Source organism: Pinus tabuliformis, chromosome Q (assembly GCF_031772625.1).
Source record: "Pinus tabuliformis cultivar Carrire ecotype Pingquan chromosome Q, CPIR1, whole genome shotgun sequence".
Classification (NCBI taxonomy): Eukaryota; Viridiplantae; Streptophyta; class Pinopsida; order Pinales; family Pinaceae; genus Pinus; species Pinus tabuliformis.
This window is the reverse complement of record NC_142296.1, coordinates 1,213,467,202-1,213,483,832: the sequence shown is the minus strand read 5'-3', so window position 1 is coordinate 1,213,483,832 and position 16,631 is coordinate 1,213,467,202. Positions and strand designations below refer to the sequence as shown.

The 16,631-nt window shown below is 44.0% G+C and overlaps 1 protein-coding gene across 4 annotated transcripts in view; it reads right to left on the bottom strand.

Annotated features, from left to right (window-relative positions):
* Positions 1-16,631, bottom strand: part of LOC149224141 (cytokinin hydroxylase-like) — a 369,076-nt gene that overhangs the window by 171,483 nt on the left and 180,962 nt on the right. For 2 of the 4 annotated variants that reach the window (XM_089383498.1, XM_089383500.1), the window contains exon 4: positions 6,956-7,046. The exons of the other annotated variants lie outside the window; for them this stretch is intronic. In XM_089383498.1, the coding sequence (XP_089239624.1) occupies positions 6,956-7,046 (91 nt within the window). The remainder of the gene's footprint in view (positions 1-6,955; positions 7,047-16,631) is intronic. 4 annotated transcript variants of the gene reach the window in all.

Here is a 16,631-nt window from a genome sequence, read left to right as displayed (position 1 = left end):
TCCTTTAAAAACCCATTTGCCGAAATTTTGTAGAGGTGGCTTAGTTTTGGAGAAAAATGCAAAAAGGTGGAAAAAAACTAGCATTCTAGACCATTTTTTGACAGGCACCGTGCTTCTCAAGTGACCTTGGGAGAATGGATATTTGAAGGTCTTCCCATGCTCCAAATTCAGAAATGTGAACTATTCTAGAAACTATACTTGAAGGGCTAGTTGCCCGTTCTCTCAGATTTGAATTTTGACCCCTAGAAGGCACATGAAAATCAGCTCAAAGTTGGCGCTGCGCTTTTGCACTTTCTGTGTTTTTATTTGAAAAATTTCGCTGTGTAAAATTTATAGTTTCTAGTCTAACTTGGTGTTATCGGGAAATCTAGTGTCCACTCAGAGCTGCTAGTCCCACTAAGACTAGTAGTTATCTTAGAAACAAACAAACTAAAACTACTTTCGCTTTCCTTTATGAGAAGTAGATAAGAGGGGAACAAAGGACACCAACCACATTCTTGCGCTTAGTTCCTCTCCCTTCTGACAGATCCTTGCCACTTTGCCTCCGTTTACTCAGCTTCAAAGGGAAACTGTGGAATCAAAGCAGCATAATACTATTGAAGAACAGAGATCTACAATCATAAACGATATAGGACCAGATATATATTGACCACACAAATGCATATATCATCAAACATACAAGAATGTGGAGGAAAACTTGAATAGATTTATTAACATCAAGAATAGCAAAGAGGATTACAACTAATTGTTCTGACCCAGCATCAGCCTCCCAGCATGAAAGCCCTTCTTCATCTCATGAAAAGCTTAGATCACCCAACACTATGATATTCCACCAAGAAACTAGCAACACTTCCTTACAAGATACAAAATTCCAGCCTCTAGATCTCTGGGATGAGGGATCCATATATAGATGATTGCAGGGAGGTGAGTCAGCTTCTGGGATTTTGATTAGTGCCCTCTCTCTAATAGTTCTTGATTCCACTTGGAGATTGATGATCTCTTACTCATCCCTGGTCGAATTCAGAGAGGCAAGTGCCACAGGGGAGGTTTCTAGAAGATTCCATGACAATCCACCTTGCAAACTTTCTCTGCCATTTGTCTACTCTCGCCCATCGCACCCTACAGAAGGGATTTCCAGTATGTATCACACCCTTTACACTGCGCAGGTGAGATGCATCACACCCTTTGCACTGGGAAGTCTGTATGGTCTAGCTTTGACCAATGTTGAGCAGTTTTCTTTGGATAACTTCTGGGAGTGATGTAATCAGCTAACCTTATTCCTTTAGGGTGTGAAGCAACACTTTTAGGGACTTAGGAGCCCTTGTTTTATGGACATGTATGATTGAAGTTGCAGTGCCCAAAAATGTTTATAACAGTTGCCCCCTAAAGCATGAGGTTGTTAATCTTTTGATGTCGGGTGAAATGCTTTATCATGAGGATTCGAAGTTTTTTTGAGCTAGAACGCGACCAGTGATAAGATACAATACAATAAATTATCTTCATAATATTTTTCATGATCTAGCTAAGGTGGGCATTCCCATGCTCAGCTTTATAAATTCATTTTCATGTACATAAGATAGACAACCGTCTATGTGGCAGACTGATGACTCTGATAGAGTCATCATCCTTTGATTCAGATGATCATCTGTGCAAAAATGATGTACATTTGATGTCTTTATTTTCCTGAATACATCGCAGCCCAGATGGATGAAACTAGATCCAGGGTCTTGAAACTCATCCAATCTTCACTTGGAGTACAAGTCAATCCATGTGAAAGGTGTTCTGGAGTCAAACATGGAAAGACATCGCCTGATTACTAGCCAATGATGTAAGCTGTTAATAGGCGCGAGAGGAATCACTGATAATGATGATGACCCCCAAGGTACTACAGTACAATTCGCGTGGTGTGAAAAAGGGACTTGGCATCGAACACCACGCAAAATCTTTCGGTTGAAGACCATTAATGTAAACCTGTCGCCGGAAGTGAGAAACTTGCCATTGAGGCATGCAAGCTTCAAAGCATTGAAAGGGTTGTTCCTAAGTCAACTTCTTGGATAATGAGCTGATGTCGACAAGAAGCGACCCGTCGTAGGAGGGCTTTAATGAATCCCACATCTACGACATGGAATGGAGTAAATGATTTTGGAGGTGAAAACGATCTGATGATATAGGGTTCAGGGTGGCGGTCATGAAAGAATGGAGCGTGAATGTATTGCAGCGGATGAGACACAGGTGAATTCTCTGAGCGACTTCTCTTGAACATACCAGCGACACTGACATGGATTGGTAGCATTAACCCCAAATATGGATGGTGCGATGGACCAATGGTGATATGACCGGTGAACGGAATAACCCAACCTGACTCGGATGTGGAGAGAAAGTGTCATGCTCAAGAGCGACTTGCTACCAATAAAGTTTCTTCAATTTTTCTTCCCAATTTTTCCCCAGTCATTACTGACCAATACCTCTTTATTTTTATCAAGCTTGAGGAGGATAAAATATGCTTGTTCTATAATTTTCCCTTCGGGAAAACCCGTCGTAATGTTTTAACGAGCCTAGCGACAGTGAAACTCATTCTTGTCTATATGGACAAGTTTGTTGCTATTTGGTCTCAACGAGTTTAACGACAAAGATAACTCGATCCTTTTCAATTTTAGAGAGTCTAATAGGGACGTAAAGGAAACTCCAATAATCATTTTTCGTCATATAATCCCTTAAAAGTCCGAAAAAGTATAAAATAATACGAAAGGGATGAATTTTCGGTAATTTTAACGAGCCGAACAAAACAAGCGCTCAACCTTTTTGTGTAATAATCCCTCAAGTCCAAAAAGATTAAAATCTAGAGGAGCGATAGAACTCTCGGTAGCTTTAACGAGCTGGAGAGGCCAATTGCTCAGCAATATTTTCATATTTTACAAGTCAGTTGAAAAGAGCTTAAAGGGGACTCATTTTTTGAGGAACGAGTGATAATTTCAAGTAGCAGCTGATTCCAGGTAAGGTTTGGAATTTTCCAATCACGGCAGTGTCACAAGGATGGATAACAAGATCACTCATCGCAGCTGTTCCTCAAAAGGGGTAAGCAATCAAATGGAGGTGAATGATCGGCTAAAACAAAGTGGAGGTGATGGTAAGAACACGACGAGGGCTCAAAAGCTGATGATAATGCATTCACAATGGTTATTTACTAGAAATTGGTTCATTTTTAATGAGCTTAAACTCTGGGGGAAACATTTGCTCATTGCTAATGTTTAAGTTTTAATGAGCTTGAACTTCGCATAAAAACTGCTCATACAAGTCGTATAATAAGGATGTCTCATCGATAGGTTCAATTTTTAGGGAGCTTGCACCATTTGAAACTTTGCTCTAGATCCTTTCATTATACAAGCTAGGAACGACCAATCCTACGAGTTTAAAGGGTTGAGAAACTACAAACTAAGAAAATAAATGGTCGCTCTTTACTTTCAGGCAAAAAGGTTTGCATGCCCCCAAGTATAGTGAAGTAAAGTTTCCAGGTTACCATTTAGAAGCTCTCGCGTTCGCAAGATAGTTTCCATCCGCACAGCAGGCAGAAACACTTCCTCAGCTTAGTCCATCTGGACAAAGGCTCCAATCACCTAACCTTGACGAAAGAATCTTATCCCGGTCTAACTCCCTCTTCCTATACGGACAGGTGTCAGACCAGTCTTAAATCCTTCGTGGAAACTTACCCTATACCCAAGGTTTACCTGCCGAAACAGACCAGGGTGCATGCCCCCTGGGTTTCAGCGATGTCCTCCCGAATCACTCGCGCTCTTCAGGTGGACAGACCGGAGTTTGATGAGACATTCCATGGGTGAAAAGACCATTTAGGGATGGCATTTGACTATTAGCTATGTGTGAGCCCGAGAACGAAAGCTGGTCTACGAGCTGGACCACTCGGCCTTCATGCAGAAAAAACATTACTCTGAAGAGTGAGGAGACAATGGCTCCCATGCTATAAATATAGTCGCGCCCAAGGAGTAGATTATAATCTATAGGTCCTTGGACTACCCTTACATTCATATAAATGGTTTAACTTCTCAACGTTATGGGCACATTGGGAAGGATCCCTAACGGTCGACTGGTTCCTTTGTCGAAGCCTGTCAGATTTCTCATCTCAGGAAGAAGCGATGGTGAACCAAGCGCATTCCAAGCAGTTGAGGAAAGGATACTCACAGAAGCCCCTTCATCTATGATGGTACCGACCATGATCATTTTGTAAGCTTGTACAATGATTCGAAATGGTACATTAGCCGGTAAACGGGGTCTGCCTAGTAGATTCCAATCAAAGGAAATGACTAGGTTGCTTGGAGGTGGGATCGAATAGACGGCCGGATATGACTCTGACGAACTTCCTTCCTGCGGTAAAGGAACGGATAGATTGACCCCATGTTCATTAGAGTCTGTGCTTACGAAAAGAATTTGAATGGTGTCATTCTCATTCTCTTCGGTGATTGTATCATCTGAAGATGGACGTTCCGAAGACAAGACTGGGTCGACTACCGCCTCAACCTTTTGACTTTCATCTGGTATTGATTCAGCGGGTTTATCTTCAATGACAGATGCTTCGACCAACCACAATGGCGTGTCGGTCGGATTTTCAACTAGTGATGGACTCAGCAAGAGTTCCTGTATCCAGGAGGAAGTCGTAGCGGTGAAGCAGGACGGTCATCTAAGACTCTTTTAGCTTTGTCTAGGAAGGGACAACGGTGGACGACGTGATCGCCTTCACACAGTTTACAAAGAAATTTACATTTCCTTTTCTGTCCAAATGCTTCACCTTCACTAGTTGGTGGTGCACTTTCAACATGATCTTCAGAGGTTGATGACACCGGATTGTGCAAACGAGGAGACCAGTCCCTTAAGATCCGAGGGATGTAAGGACAATCTCGATGATAGTGGTCTCCTTTGTAAATGACACATGGAGATTTAGGCTTGGACGGTGCAGTGTGCGGATTTTCACTAGACGATGCCCTGTTACCACTTTTCGCCTTTGGCTCCTTCTTCTTCTCTTTCTTTTCCTTCCCCTTCTTCTCCTTCTTAGTTACTTGACTTTTGGCTTTACTAGCTTTATCAAGCAAAGAGGAAGGAGGAGAGGGAGAATCAGACGAAGTAGAAGGTTGGGGGGTAACTTTAGTATCATCCAGTTGCTGACTCGATTGTTCAAGAATCACGGTGTTCTAAAAGACGAAGGTCGAGAAGAGCCATATTGGCAAGCCAATCGTTAATCCTGGAAGTGACAATGTGGCCATATGAGGTGCACCAACATCTCCCCAAGAGGAGAAAGGACTAGGATTTCCTCTAAGGGGAAATCCTTGGTTGGTGGACTCCATTTTTCTCAACCTAAGACCAACGCAGGAATGGTGATATTATTCTGATTAAAATAAATTTTAGACGCTTTGACACAACTTGTTTTTTCAATTTTTTAAGAGTCGAGAAAAAACAAAAGATGACTGTAGTCACCTTCGATTTTTAATGAGCCTGAAGTGACAAGTGCTCAGATGGACCTTTTCCTTTAAGGAGTCTGAAAAGGAACGAAAGAGACTACGTTGGAAATCTAGACAGAGGGATTACCAAACCAATCGCAAAAGTGCAGAATACTTTTTACGGTATGGCAGTCAATCTTCACAAATGCTGTGTTCAGTAGAAGGCTAAACTGTGATCAAATCATGCCTGATGTAGATGTACAATTCCTAAAATGAAATCTAAGATGATAAACAATCGTTTAATCTTCTTTTTGTAATGAAAATCCTAGCTACTAAAGAAAAAGAGATGATATTCTTTCAACATAGAGCAGAGAGCACACACTAGATGCACTGTCCTGAATCAAACCAACAAGCAGTCTAAATGCAAATGCACATGCATGTATTTGTTTTCAGCGTTCTTAATGTGTGAATGACAAGAAGAATGGTAAGTACAAATCTGAATTATCTTTTCAAAGTGACAATACTAACAAGTTTCTCTTCAAAAACGAAAGGAAGATTATGACAACACTTTGCTATTTTGAACTGAAAAGTTCTTTTGACACATGAAAAACTACTAATTCAAATCAAATACAAGAGTAATTGTATAATCTACCATCAAGAACAATAGAATTCCTTTCTTTGACTGAAAACGACACTTGCAACACTTTCAAATCAAAAGACGACAGTTATATTATGCTATTTTTTGTAAAAGAGAACTGTAAATGGCGCACAATACATAAAAACATTCACAATTCTTTGTACTATGGAGGCGGAATCATGCAAATGAAGAGAGTTTCTACAGTGGTATACTAATCACAGACAGCAAAACTCCTAAATAGAGCTGAAGAGAGTTAACACAGAAACCAAAATCTGAGAGCAGAAGAGGTCTTGTCTAATCAGTGCACCTGCAACACAGGGAAAGTGCGATGCAGCGCACCTACTGCACACGGGAGGTGCGATGCATCCAGATTCCCAAGAGGAGAAAGTGCGATGGTCCAGGGACAAGACTTCAACTTGGTTCCGGGTCACAGTTTGCAGCTCAGTTCAGGGATTTAGGCCGAGATAATGATAGTCAGTAAATAGAAATCACAGGGGCTGATCTAATGAGGTTACTAGAGCCACCACTAGGGCAATTAGAAGGTTTGCAAATCGATTGTTCAGTTTATAAACAAAACCCGGAGATAGACTGAAGCAGCATTGATTTACTTTGCACTTGCATAAAAAATGCAGTTCAAAGGCTAGCTGGCTTGACTTCAGGCTCCGTCTGTAAGCTTATAAAACAAACAAATATAGACAAGCAAACAATCTATTCACTCCCCAATGGAGTCGCCATCTTGTTATCAAGAAATATAGTGTCCACTCGGAGCTGCTAGTCCCACTAAGACTGGTAGCTATCTTAGAAACAAACAAACTAAAACTACTTTCGCTTTCCTTTATGAGAAGTAGATAAGAGGGGAACAAAGGACACCAACCTCAGTCTTGCGCTTAGTTCCTTGCTTGGTTCCTCTCCCTTTTGACAGATCCTTGCCACTTTGCTTTCGTCTACCCAGCTTCAAAGAGCACCTGTGGAATCAAAGCAGCATAATACTCTTGAAGAACAGAGATCTACAATCATAAACAATATAGGACCAGATATATATTGACCACACAAATGCATATATCATCAAACATACAAGAATGTGGAGGAAAAATTGAATAGCTTTATTAACATCAAGAATAGCAAAGAGGATTACAACCAATTGTTCTAACTGGTGGGCTCCAGTATTGTAGCAATAATGCTACAACTCTTGGAGCTTCCTTCTTTAGTTTTATCAACCCAGTAGTTCGTAACAAACTTGGAAGCGACGGTGCTGTATGCACAAGTACTAGCTCTTGCCGCAGCTGTCACTTGGTCAGCTGGCACAAGTCCGCTAGGGGCTCAAGCCAACTTCTATGAGCTCTTAGAAGAAGCTTTTTAACTGATGGATGAAAGCTAATCTCAAAAGAAGCTAATCTATTTGCAGAAAGGAACTATAAGCCAACAAGAAACGCAAACCCTAGCAAACCCTAATTCTACCAGTTAGTCCTACTGATGTAGAGATGGGGATGCAAACTACTGAAAGAGATTCCATTACTTCTATGAAGGTGAAATGTATGTGTCTAGACTATCTCTATCTGAAGAAAACATCTTTTGTATTTTTGTTAGAATTATCATGCATGTGCTTTTAACTAGCTTTTTACTGTGCAGAGATGGATCAAGGAGGAGGAAGGCTTGAAAAAGGTTGGTAAAATTCAGAAAGGGTATAAGGGGTCCCTAACACCCTTCCAGAGAGTTTCACAAAGTTTGGCTACCAAGAGGCTGTGTTTATGAGCTTCTACAGGAAGTCTACAGGGGTTCTACAGGATGTTTCAGAACTTCTACAGGATGTTCAGTAATTCCTACAGGATGTTCTACAATCAAGTTTTTGGGTGATGGGTGAGTGGAAGAGGCTGCATGGGTGGATAGGGAGGTAGGAGAGGGGTTTGTAATGACTTAGTGACAGAGAGATGAGATGATGAGGGGGTGTGCTAAGCTAGTTTGTCTAAATGAGGGTAGAGGGAATGGAAGGCCGAAAAGGTGGGATAACGTGGGTAGTAGAGTAGCTGAGAGACAAGGGGTCTAATTGGGAGATGAGTAGTTGGCCTGGACAAGGTTTAGAAGGATGAGAGAGTGAGGGAGTAGCACTGCACAGTGTAAACTGAATCAAATTCTTCCACGTCCTGCATATAATCAAAACATTCCTAACTGTTTAATGGAACCAATGAACAACAACGTTATTCTTAAGGAAAACCATGTATGGTACTGAAGAAAAGAAACATTCCAAGAGGTCTGAACGCATGGGCAACTTCTACAAACGAAAATATTGCACCACAGATTGCATGTATTCATAAACCAATGTTTTTGGTGGGTAGCACTGTCTGCAATTCCAGCCCCTAGACAAAGGTGAAAATGAGTGTGCAGGCAACCCTTTTCTAGAACTTTTATCAAATCCAATCTCTTCACTCTATTCTAAATAGCTGAAGCAACTTTGTCTTATAACAATGACCTACTTAACCGCACCAAGAAATCTAACTCAAAAAACTGCGTTTCAAATGCATGTAAAGAAAAACCATAATGTTGAAAGAAAAGATAACAATACAGAAGAAGGAGGCCTTAGGCTCTCAGGTTGGGCCCAACCCCGAGAGCTATGGCTCCTTTAAAAGCTCAGAACTGAGATCAAATCCGACTGCTTTCCATTAAAAAATAATAATCATAAGTCAAATAGCATGCCAATGATGGCTACAAAAGAGCAAAACTAAGCTAGCAGCTCGTAGTGCAGGATGTGCAAAAATGTTTCAAAATTCCTTTTCGAAGGCTAAAGCCCTATCATTTATACATCACGAGGCCCCAAGCTGGCCTCCTAAATCAGTGGGGCTTGGCTGACCAAACTAGGAGTGAACTGCTGCTTCCTCAAAATTTGTTTGCCTGTCTTTAAATCTGGTTGTGGTGGCTGCTGGAGCTCAGAGTTGGGGGTGAAGATCCCGAGGAAGGCCATTTAATGCTTTGGACGACCCTCCTACAAATCCTCAACCCCATCTTGGCTGTCTCCTAGTCCTTATCTGCTCAGTTTTGTTCCAATCATGTGTCAAAAACCTGAAATGAGTACGTGTTAGCCACCTAGGAATAGTGACTGCCCTTATTCGTACAAATGACATAAACATACTAAAAAATGATGCATAAGGTATGAAAAATGAAGGATTGAGCAAAGGTAGTTAGGCCAAATGAGCCCAAAATGTTACCAAATTTGGGGCTCATCATCACCCCCCAGCTAAAATGATTGCTCATCCCTGAGCAACTAATCCAGCTCCTCGTCCTTCATTGCTTTCACCGCCACCCTCACATCCCAGGCTTCTGAAGTGGTCTCCTCCTCACTAGCATGGAACCCAGCCTTCCTTTCCACCTCTTCCCACTGCTTATGCTCTTCTTTTTCTGTGTTGCCTTCCATCAATCCTAACAGCAGAGGTGGGCTTAGCTTGAGGCCAATCCAGTTGGCTTGGAGGTTCTGTATGGCCTTCTTGTAGAGGGGCACCAGTGCTAGAGCTTCCCTCATTCGAGTTGGAGTATGATATTCTCTGATTTTAAGGCTGTGGGACAATGTGTTCCATCGGCGGGTGCAAGCATGAACACAGTTGTCCCCTAATAGTCGCTCCATATCCTCGAAATGTGCTATGGCTTGTGCCTGCTGATCCATGTATTTCAATAAAGTTTGAGGGTTGGTGGCTAAGTGTTGGTGGGCCGATATCAACGCAGTGGGATCCCCTGGCTCTGCTCGGATCAGCAGTGGCTCATGTAATTCTCGGTCCATGACCTCTTTGACTTCTGCTGCCCTCTTTTCTTCATGGTTCAACCATGAGGCAAATGCCATCAATTGCATATCCCCTACAACTGTGTTGGGATCCCATGTAGTCACGTTAGGAAGGGCCAAATTATGGAGATAGAACTCCGAGAGTTTGGCCTTATCCTCTGATGAACTGCTATTGCATAACGCTGTGAACTGTTGGGGGTCTTGGAGTTGGGAGATACCCCTCTGTGCCAATGCATTAATCTGATATTGCAGCCACTGGTCTCGTAGGTACAGGCCATAGGATTTGGCCGGCTGTCTGCATTGTAGAGCATCCATGGCCCAACTGGCCATGCAAGCCAGTTGTGCCTCTTTTTGCTGCAACTGCTGTTTGAGAGCTTGTATCTCGATTTGTGCTTGCAGTTCCTCTTCCTGTAGATGCGAGGTTGGCTCCCCAAGACGAACTTGCAGTCCTTCTCTGCCTTGATGTTCTTTTGTAGTGTCCCCTGAGGATGTGCCCTTTTCCCTCTTCAGTTCCTGTAGCTGCAGTTTAAGTTTCTCGTTCTCTTCCTGTAGGAATACCCACTGGCAGTTTGCCACGTGTTTAGCCATAGCTAATTCCTTTCTTGCCTCCTTGAGTTGTTCCTCCAAGGGGCCTATATCTGCCACACCTTTTGATTTAGCTGTTTTCATCCACGTGTGGGTTTTCACCCTTTCTTCCTCCAATGCAAAGAAAAGCGGCACTGTGAATTTTTTGTGGGATGATTTTCCCAGCCTCCAAAAAGTTATAGTATGAGCTCAAGCTTGGCTGAGGGCTCGGTTCTAGAATATGCTCTTTCTCTTTTTCCCTTGGTGGCTCTACTTAGTCTTCCCTAAGTGGTGATGAGGGTGCCTCTCCCTCCATCCTCTCTGTCTCCTTAAGCCGGGCCAAGGTTTCCTGTAGAGCGGCCTCAGCATCCTGTAGCCGGTCGTTTAAAGCCAACCTGTCCATTCTTTCCTTCCAAGTAGTTGTCTTCGGGCTCCCCTGCTCATAAGTGACTGATATTTTTGAGGGGGACCTCTCCCTTGGCGAGGTAGGGGTATCTTCTATCATAATTGGGCTGCTGGATGGAGGTTGTGGCCTACCTGTTTTGATTCTCACACTTCTCCTGGCTTTGAAATACAGAGGGATCTCCCTCTTCTGTTTTTCCTTTGGCTTAGGAGGTGTACTAAGGGCGGCCAGCACGGCTGCTGCCTCCCTTGCAAGAATTTCGGCTCTCTTTTCCTTTGGTTTTCCTTTCTTAGGGCTTCCTGTAGAAGGCCCTATATCAGCTGATTTCTAGCTTCCTGTAGAAGCCGTTTTTGGTTTTGCTGTAGAAACAGGTGGCACCGTTTTAGCCTGTTTGACTGAGGGTGCTTTGCCTTTTGACTTGGCTGAGGCTGCTTTCGAGGTGCCTTTACTGACGTGGATGGGTTCAGTTCTTTCCATCCTACTCTGTAGCCTTTTCTCTCTGGGTGTCAATGTGGATTTGTCGCCCTCCTTTTCGGCAACCTGGGGTTTCTCTTGCCTCCCCTTTTGTTCTTTCTTCGGTGCTTTGGCCGTGGGTTCTTGGCCTTTCCCTTTCTTCTCTGTGTGTACTGACTCCTTCTCCTCGCTGCTGGAGGTGGTGAGCTCCTCGGTCAACATCTTGATATCGCCATCCTTAGTCAGATTTCGGAAGGCTTCCCACGAGAGAGGGACTGTGTAGGTGTGGAGTGCATCCTCCACGAGGATCTTAATGAGCCCATGATGGGCTACCTGGTCTGGCGTGCCCTCTTTTAATTTGGTGGCACATTCAGTCATAGACTGCAGGAGAAAGTAAGGAATACTGAGCTTGTTTTCTGAGGGTAGGTCCATTTGGTGCCTCAATTCTGTGAGTAGCCGGAAATGGTACCCATATACAATGCTGAATCGTCCTTCGCATGTGATGTATTTCATAATTTGGAGGCTGACCTCACTCCAAAGTGGCTGTAAGCTAGCTCTGCGAACCCCGTTCTTATCCTTTGAGAATTGCTCCTCCAGTGGAAAGAACTCCTTTTTAGCCTTTTGGCCTAATTTCCTCTCCTCCTTGTCCCACGGTACCCCCATTGGGAGGTCAGTGACTCTGCTGATGAACTGTGGGGTGAGTCTGAGATTCAAACCCTTGAAATTAACAATGGCCAGCGTTTTTGATTTTGACTTCAAAGCTCGCAGGAACTCCTCTGCCACCTCATCATCATAGCCTTGAAGTTTGTCACAGAACGACATCCATCGCGCCCGAGTGAACAATTCTACCACCTCCTGGTTCTCCCGTAGTTTCTTTGAGTCTGTCAGTTCCTTTCTGATGAATTCGCCCGGCATGGTGAAAGCCTGCTATGTTAGCTGGAGGTGGCGGGTTCGTATCAAAAGATGGCCTTTCGGATTTCTTTGGGACAGAGCGTAGAACTACGCCTCTGTCACACACACAATTCGTGAATTCTGGGCTATCTACAGATGAGCCTTGACAGGGGCTCGATTACAAACCACATCCTGTAGAAAACCCCGCATATACTTCGACGACAATTTTTCATGCAAAAGGAAGACTGTAGTTTTACATTTTTGAGGACGTCGACTTCACCACCCTTCAAACCAATTGCATGGGAGGAACATGTTCAGGCTTACCTTTTCCAATTCGCCACCTTTGACGTGAATAGATCAACTTTCCTTCGTAGCGGCGAGCTTCCTGTAGAAGTCGCACACGGGTTCCGGAGAGCACGTCAATGGTTCTGCTCCTTCTGTGCCACCACCAGACGTCTGAACGAGCTGAGGACTTGGAGTAACGACCTTCAGAGAAATTCGGACGCTACTCGACTGCAAAACGGCTGGTGATAAATGAGTGCAGTGACAATCTAGCCGGTTGATTTGAATCCCGGCCGAACTCGTGGCGCGGGGGTGAGCTGTCCCTGCCGGATGCTGGACGACGTCACCTACTCATTTCAATGCAAATCTCCCTGACTGCCGCATCATTTCCTGCAGATCTGCCACCGCCATTTCCGTTAAATCGCCGCTTCTCCCTGACTGGACGCTTCTCACGTGTCCATTACCCATTTTGCTTGCCACAACCACCACTTTCCAAATCTGACTAGACCATCTGACTGGTCGTGGTGGCCAGTTGAATGGCTACCCGACTGCTCAACCCGTTCATTTCCACACTTGCAAACATTCTAAAGTATTATTCATGTCATTCGACGAAAAAAAGGGCGAGGCACTTACCTGTGCGGCTGCGACATTATTTTCAGGTTCCGGGACAAGGGTGATTGGATTTGCTGGTTGCTGCTTCATACACAGGCACGAAGGTCCCTCCTTGCAGACTGCTGCTGATGACGAAGCTTATGACTCAGTTACGGGTGGTGCATGTGCCTGCTCTATGTGTTGCAGGCGCCTTGATGGTGTACACTCTAGCTGGATGAACTGCTACGGGATTCCTGTAGGATGTCCTGTAGCAGTTTTTCCTCCTCGGGTGCATGCTGAGGCAGTGGAGACGGTGGCATCACAGTCATGATCGCAGGGCCCTCAGATGGCTTTGATAAGTAGTGCATGGTGTCTCTGCATCTTTTTTCCATTTGAGAATCGCTTCCTCTAATAATTCAATGTTCTGTTTTGACTGTGCAGGTATTTCCATTGCATGGCAACTGGGGTGGTAGAAGGAGGCGACAGCAGTGCGTGATGGAGAAAACATTAGCTTGCATGCCTCCGTGTTGGACCTCGGGCATTAGATCTCCCCACACAATTAGTTCTGGGCCGTCCAAAACTTCTACAGGAAGTTTCCTGTAGAAATACAGAACTTCCTGTAGAAAGTCCTGTAGCTTCCTGTAGAAGGCTAAACTGTGATCAAATCATGCCCAGACCTTGGAGAAGATGAGTGTTTCCGGAGGGAGTGCTGGTGAGGTCACCTGGTAGCATAGTAGGGACCCTTGTCTTTGAGTTGAGGGGCCTCTTTTCCTGCATGGAATACCTGCAACCTGCATGCATTGCCACATTGTGAACTTGCTTTCCCTGTTTTTTTGTTTGTTTTTCTTTTTTCTTTCTCTTTTTTTTTTTTTTTTTGAAAGATAGCAGGGGCGCCTCCATGAGGTTTTCACCCTTACCATCTGTCTTGAGCGCCTCAAAGAGGTTTTCACTCAAGGGTCTTTTTCAAACATTTTCAGAAAGACAGTAGGGATGCCTCAGTGAGGTTTTCACCCCTACCATCTGCCTTGGGAGCCTCAGAAAGGTTTTCACCCAAGGATCTTTATTTATTTATTTATTTATTTTTAAGATCTTCAGGGTATGCCCAAAATAGAGGCAGAACCCTGATCTATGACCAGCACTGACTTTTCCACAGTTTTGATGAATTCTTGTCTTGAGAGAGGTTTTTTGTAGATCTTTAGGCGATGCCCATTGACAAGCATAGGGATGGCCTCCTCATCAATGGTCTGAATAAGAACAGATCCATTGTCATTACATTTTTCCACTGCATATGGTCCCAGCCATCTGGTTCTCAGCTTTCCCTTGAAATCCTTATGCCTGGAATCATACAACAGCGCCCAATCTCCCGGCTGAAATTGCTTGTCATTGAGGTGTTGGTCATGCCACACCTTCCTCTGAATTTGAACCACTTCTGAGTGGAGAAGGGTCTGCATTCGGTGCTCGTCCAATCCATTTAGCTGCAATAACCTTTCTTGTTTGGCATGGCTGAGATCCACGTCCAGCTGAGCTACCATCCTCAAGGTGTTGTATTCAAACTCAATTGACAGCAAAGCTTTCTTCCCATAGACCAACTCATAAGGTGTGAAGCCGGTTGTGGTCTTCCAAGTGGTGTTGTAAGCCCATGTGGCCTCAACCAGGCGATCTGCCCAATCTTTCCTGCTGCTGCTCACCACCTTAGTCAAGATCCCTTCCAATTCTCTATTGGTGACTTCCACTTGCCCATTTTCTTGAGGATGATAGGGGGTGGAAGTCCTATGCTTGATTTTGTGATGAGCGAGTAGGTCTTCAATTAAGTTGGAGGTGAACTGGCTTCCTTGATCGGTGACTAACTCTCTTGGGTAGCCAAATTTGTAGAAGATGTTTTCTCTTAAGAACTCGGCCACCTTTTCTTCTGTCGTTGCTTTGATTGCCTTGGTTTCTGCCCACTTTGTCAGGTATTCTGTGCACACAATGATGTAACACCTTTGCCTCGAAGGAGGATTGATCGGACCCACAAAATCCATACCCCACTTCTCAAATGGCTCAAGAGTCACTTGAGGTTGGAGAGGCATTTCGTCCCTTGGAGTCGGTTTCCCCATCCTTTGGCATCGGTCACATTGGCTGATATACCTTCTGACATCTTGATGAAGCGTGGGCCAATAGTAGCCTGCCTGTAGGATTTTGAAGGCAGTCCTTTTGGCTGCAAAATATCCTCCACAAGGCCCGTCATGACAGGTTAGGAGGATATCAAAGACTTCCTCCTCCCTTACACAATGCCTTAAGATCTCATCAGGGCCAAGCTTGAATAGGTTACCCCCGATCCAAGTGAATGAGGCACTTTTCCGTATGATCCTGCTCTTCTCTCTTGAGGATAGGTGTGGAGGAAACTGTTCTGAGACAAGGTAGTTTGCTATATCAGCAAACAATGGAGAGAGTATTGAGATAGCAAACAGATGTTCATCGGGCATCTGGTCATCCACTGTTCCATCCTCTCCTGCAGGTAAATCCAATCTAGACAAAAAGTCAGCAACAACATTTTCTTTACCTGGTTTGTCAACGATAGTCAAATCAAACTGCTGCAACAAGAGTAACCATCTAATAATACGAGCATTCACATCTGGTTTATTCATTAAATATCTAATTGCAGCATGATCAGTATGTACAAATGTTTGATATCCAGTGATATAATGTCGGAATTTGTTCAGTGCATGGACCATGGCCAAGAATTCTTTCTCAGTTACAGTGTAATTCAGTTCTGCCTTGGATAAGTTATTGCTGACAAAGTAGATGGCATATGGAAGTTTTTGTTCAACTTGTCCTAAGGCTGCCCCTATGGCTTTGTTCGAGGCATCAGTGTGGATGTGGAAAGGTAGGGCCCAGTTTGGACCTCTCAAGATTGGGGCAGACACCAACTTGTCCTTTAATTCATTCAGAGCCTTCTGACAATCGTCAGTCCATTTAAACTCAACATCCTTTGCCAAGAGGCTAAACAATGGTGAGGCTAGCTTGCTGAAGTCTTTAATGAATCTCCTATAATACCCCGCTAATCCTAAGAAACTTCGAACATCTCTTACCTTCTGAGGAGGTGGAACCTTCTTGATGAGAGCAATTTTGTTAGGATCCACCTGTAACACTTGGAAAGAAATGGTATGGCCTAGCACGGTCCCTTCAATCATCAAGAATTCACACTTTTCAGGACTAAGCGACAGGTTCATCTCAATGCACTTGGTTAGGACTTTTCCCAGATTGGACAATGCTTCCTGGAAGTTGGACCCATAAGGAGTGAAGTCATCCATATAGATTTCCACCGAATCATGGACCAGCTCAGAAAAGATGCTCAAGACGGCTCTCTGGAAGGTGTCAGGAGCATTGCATAGTCCAAAGGGAAGAACTCGGTAAGCAAAGGTACCCCAAGGACAAGTGAAGGTGGTCTTATCTTGGTCTTCCAGGCTGATTTGGATCTGGTTATACCCGCTAAACCCATCCGGGAAAGAGAAAAACTTCTTTCCTGCCAGTCCATCCAACACTTGATCTATGAAAGGTAGAGGAAAATGGTCTTTCTTGGTGGCCTTGTTCAGTTCTCGGTAGTCCACATAGATTCTC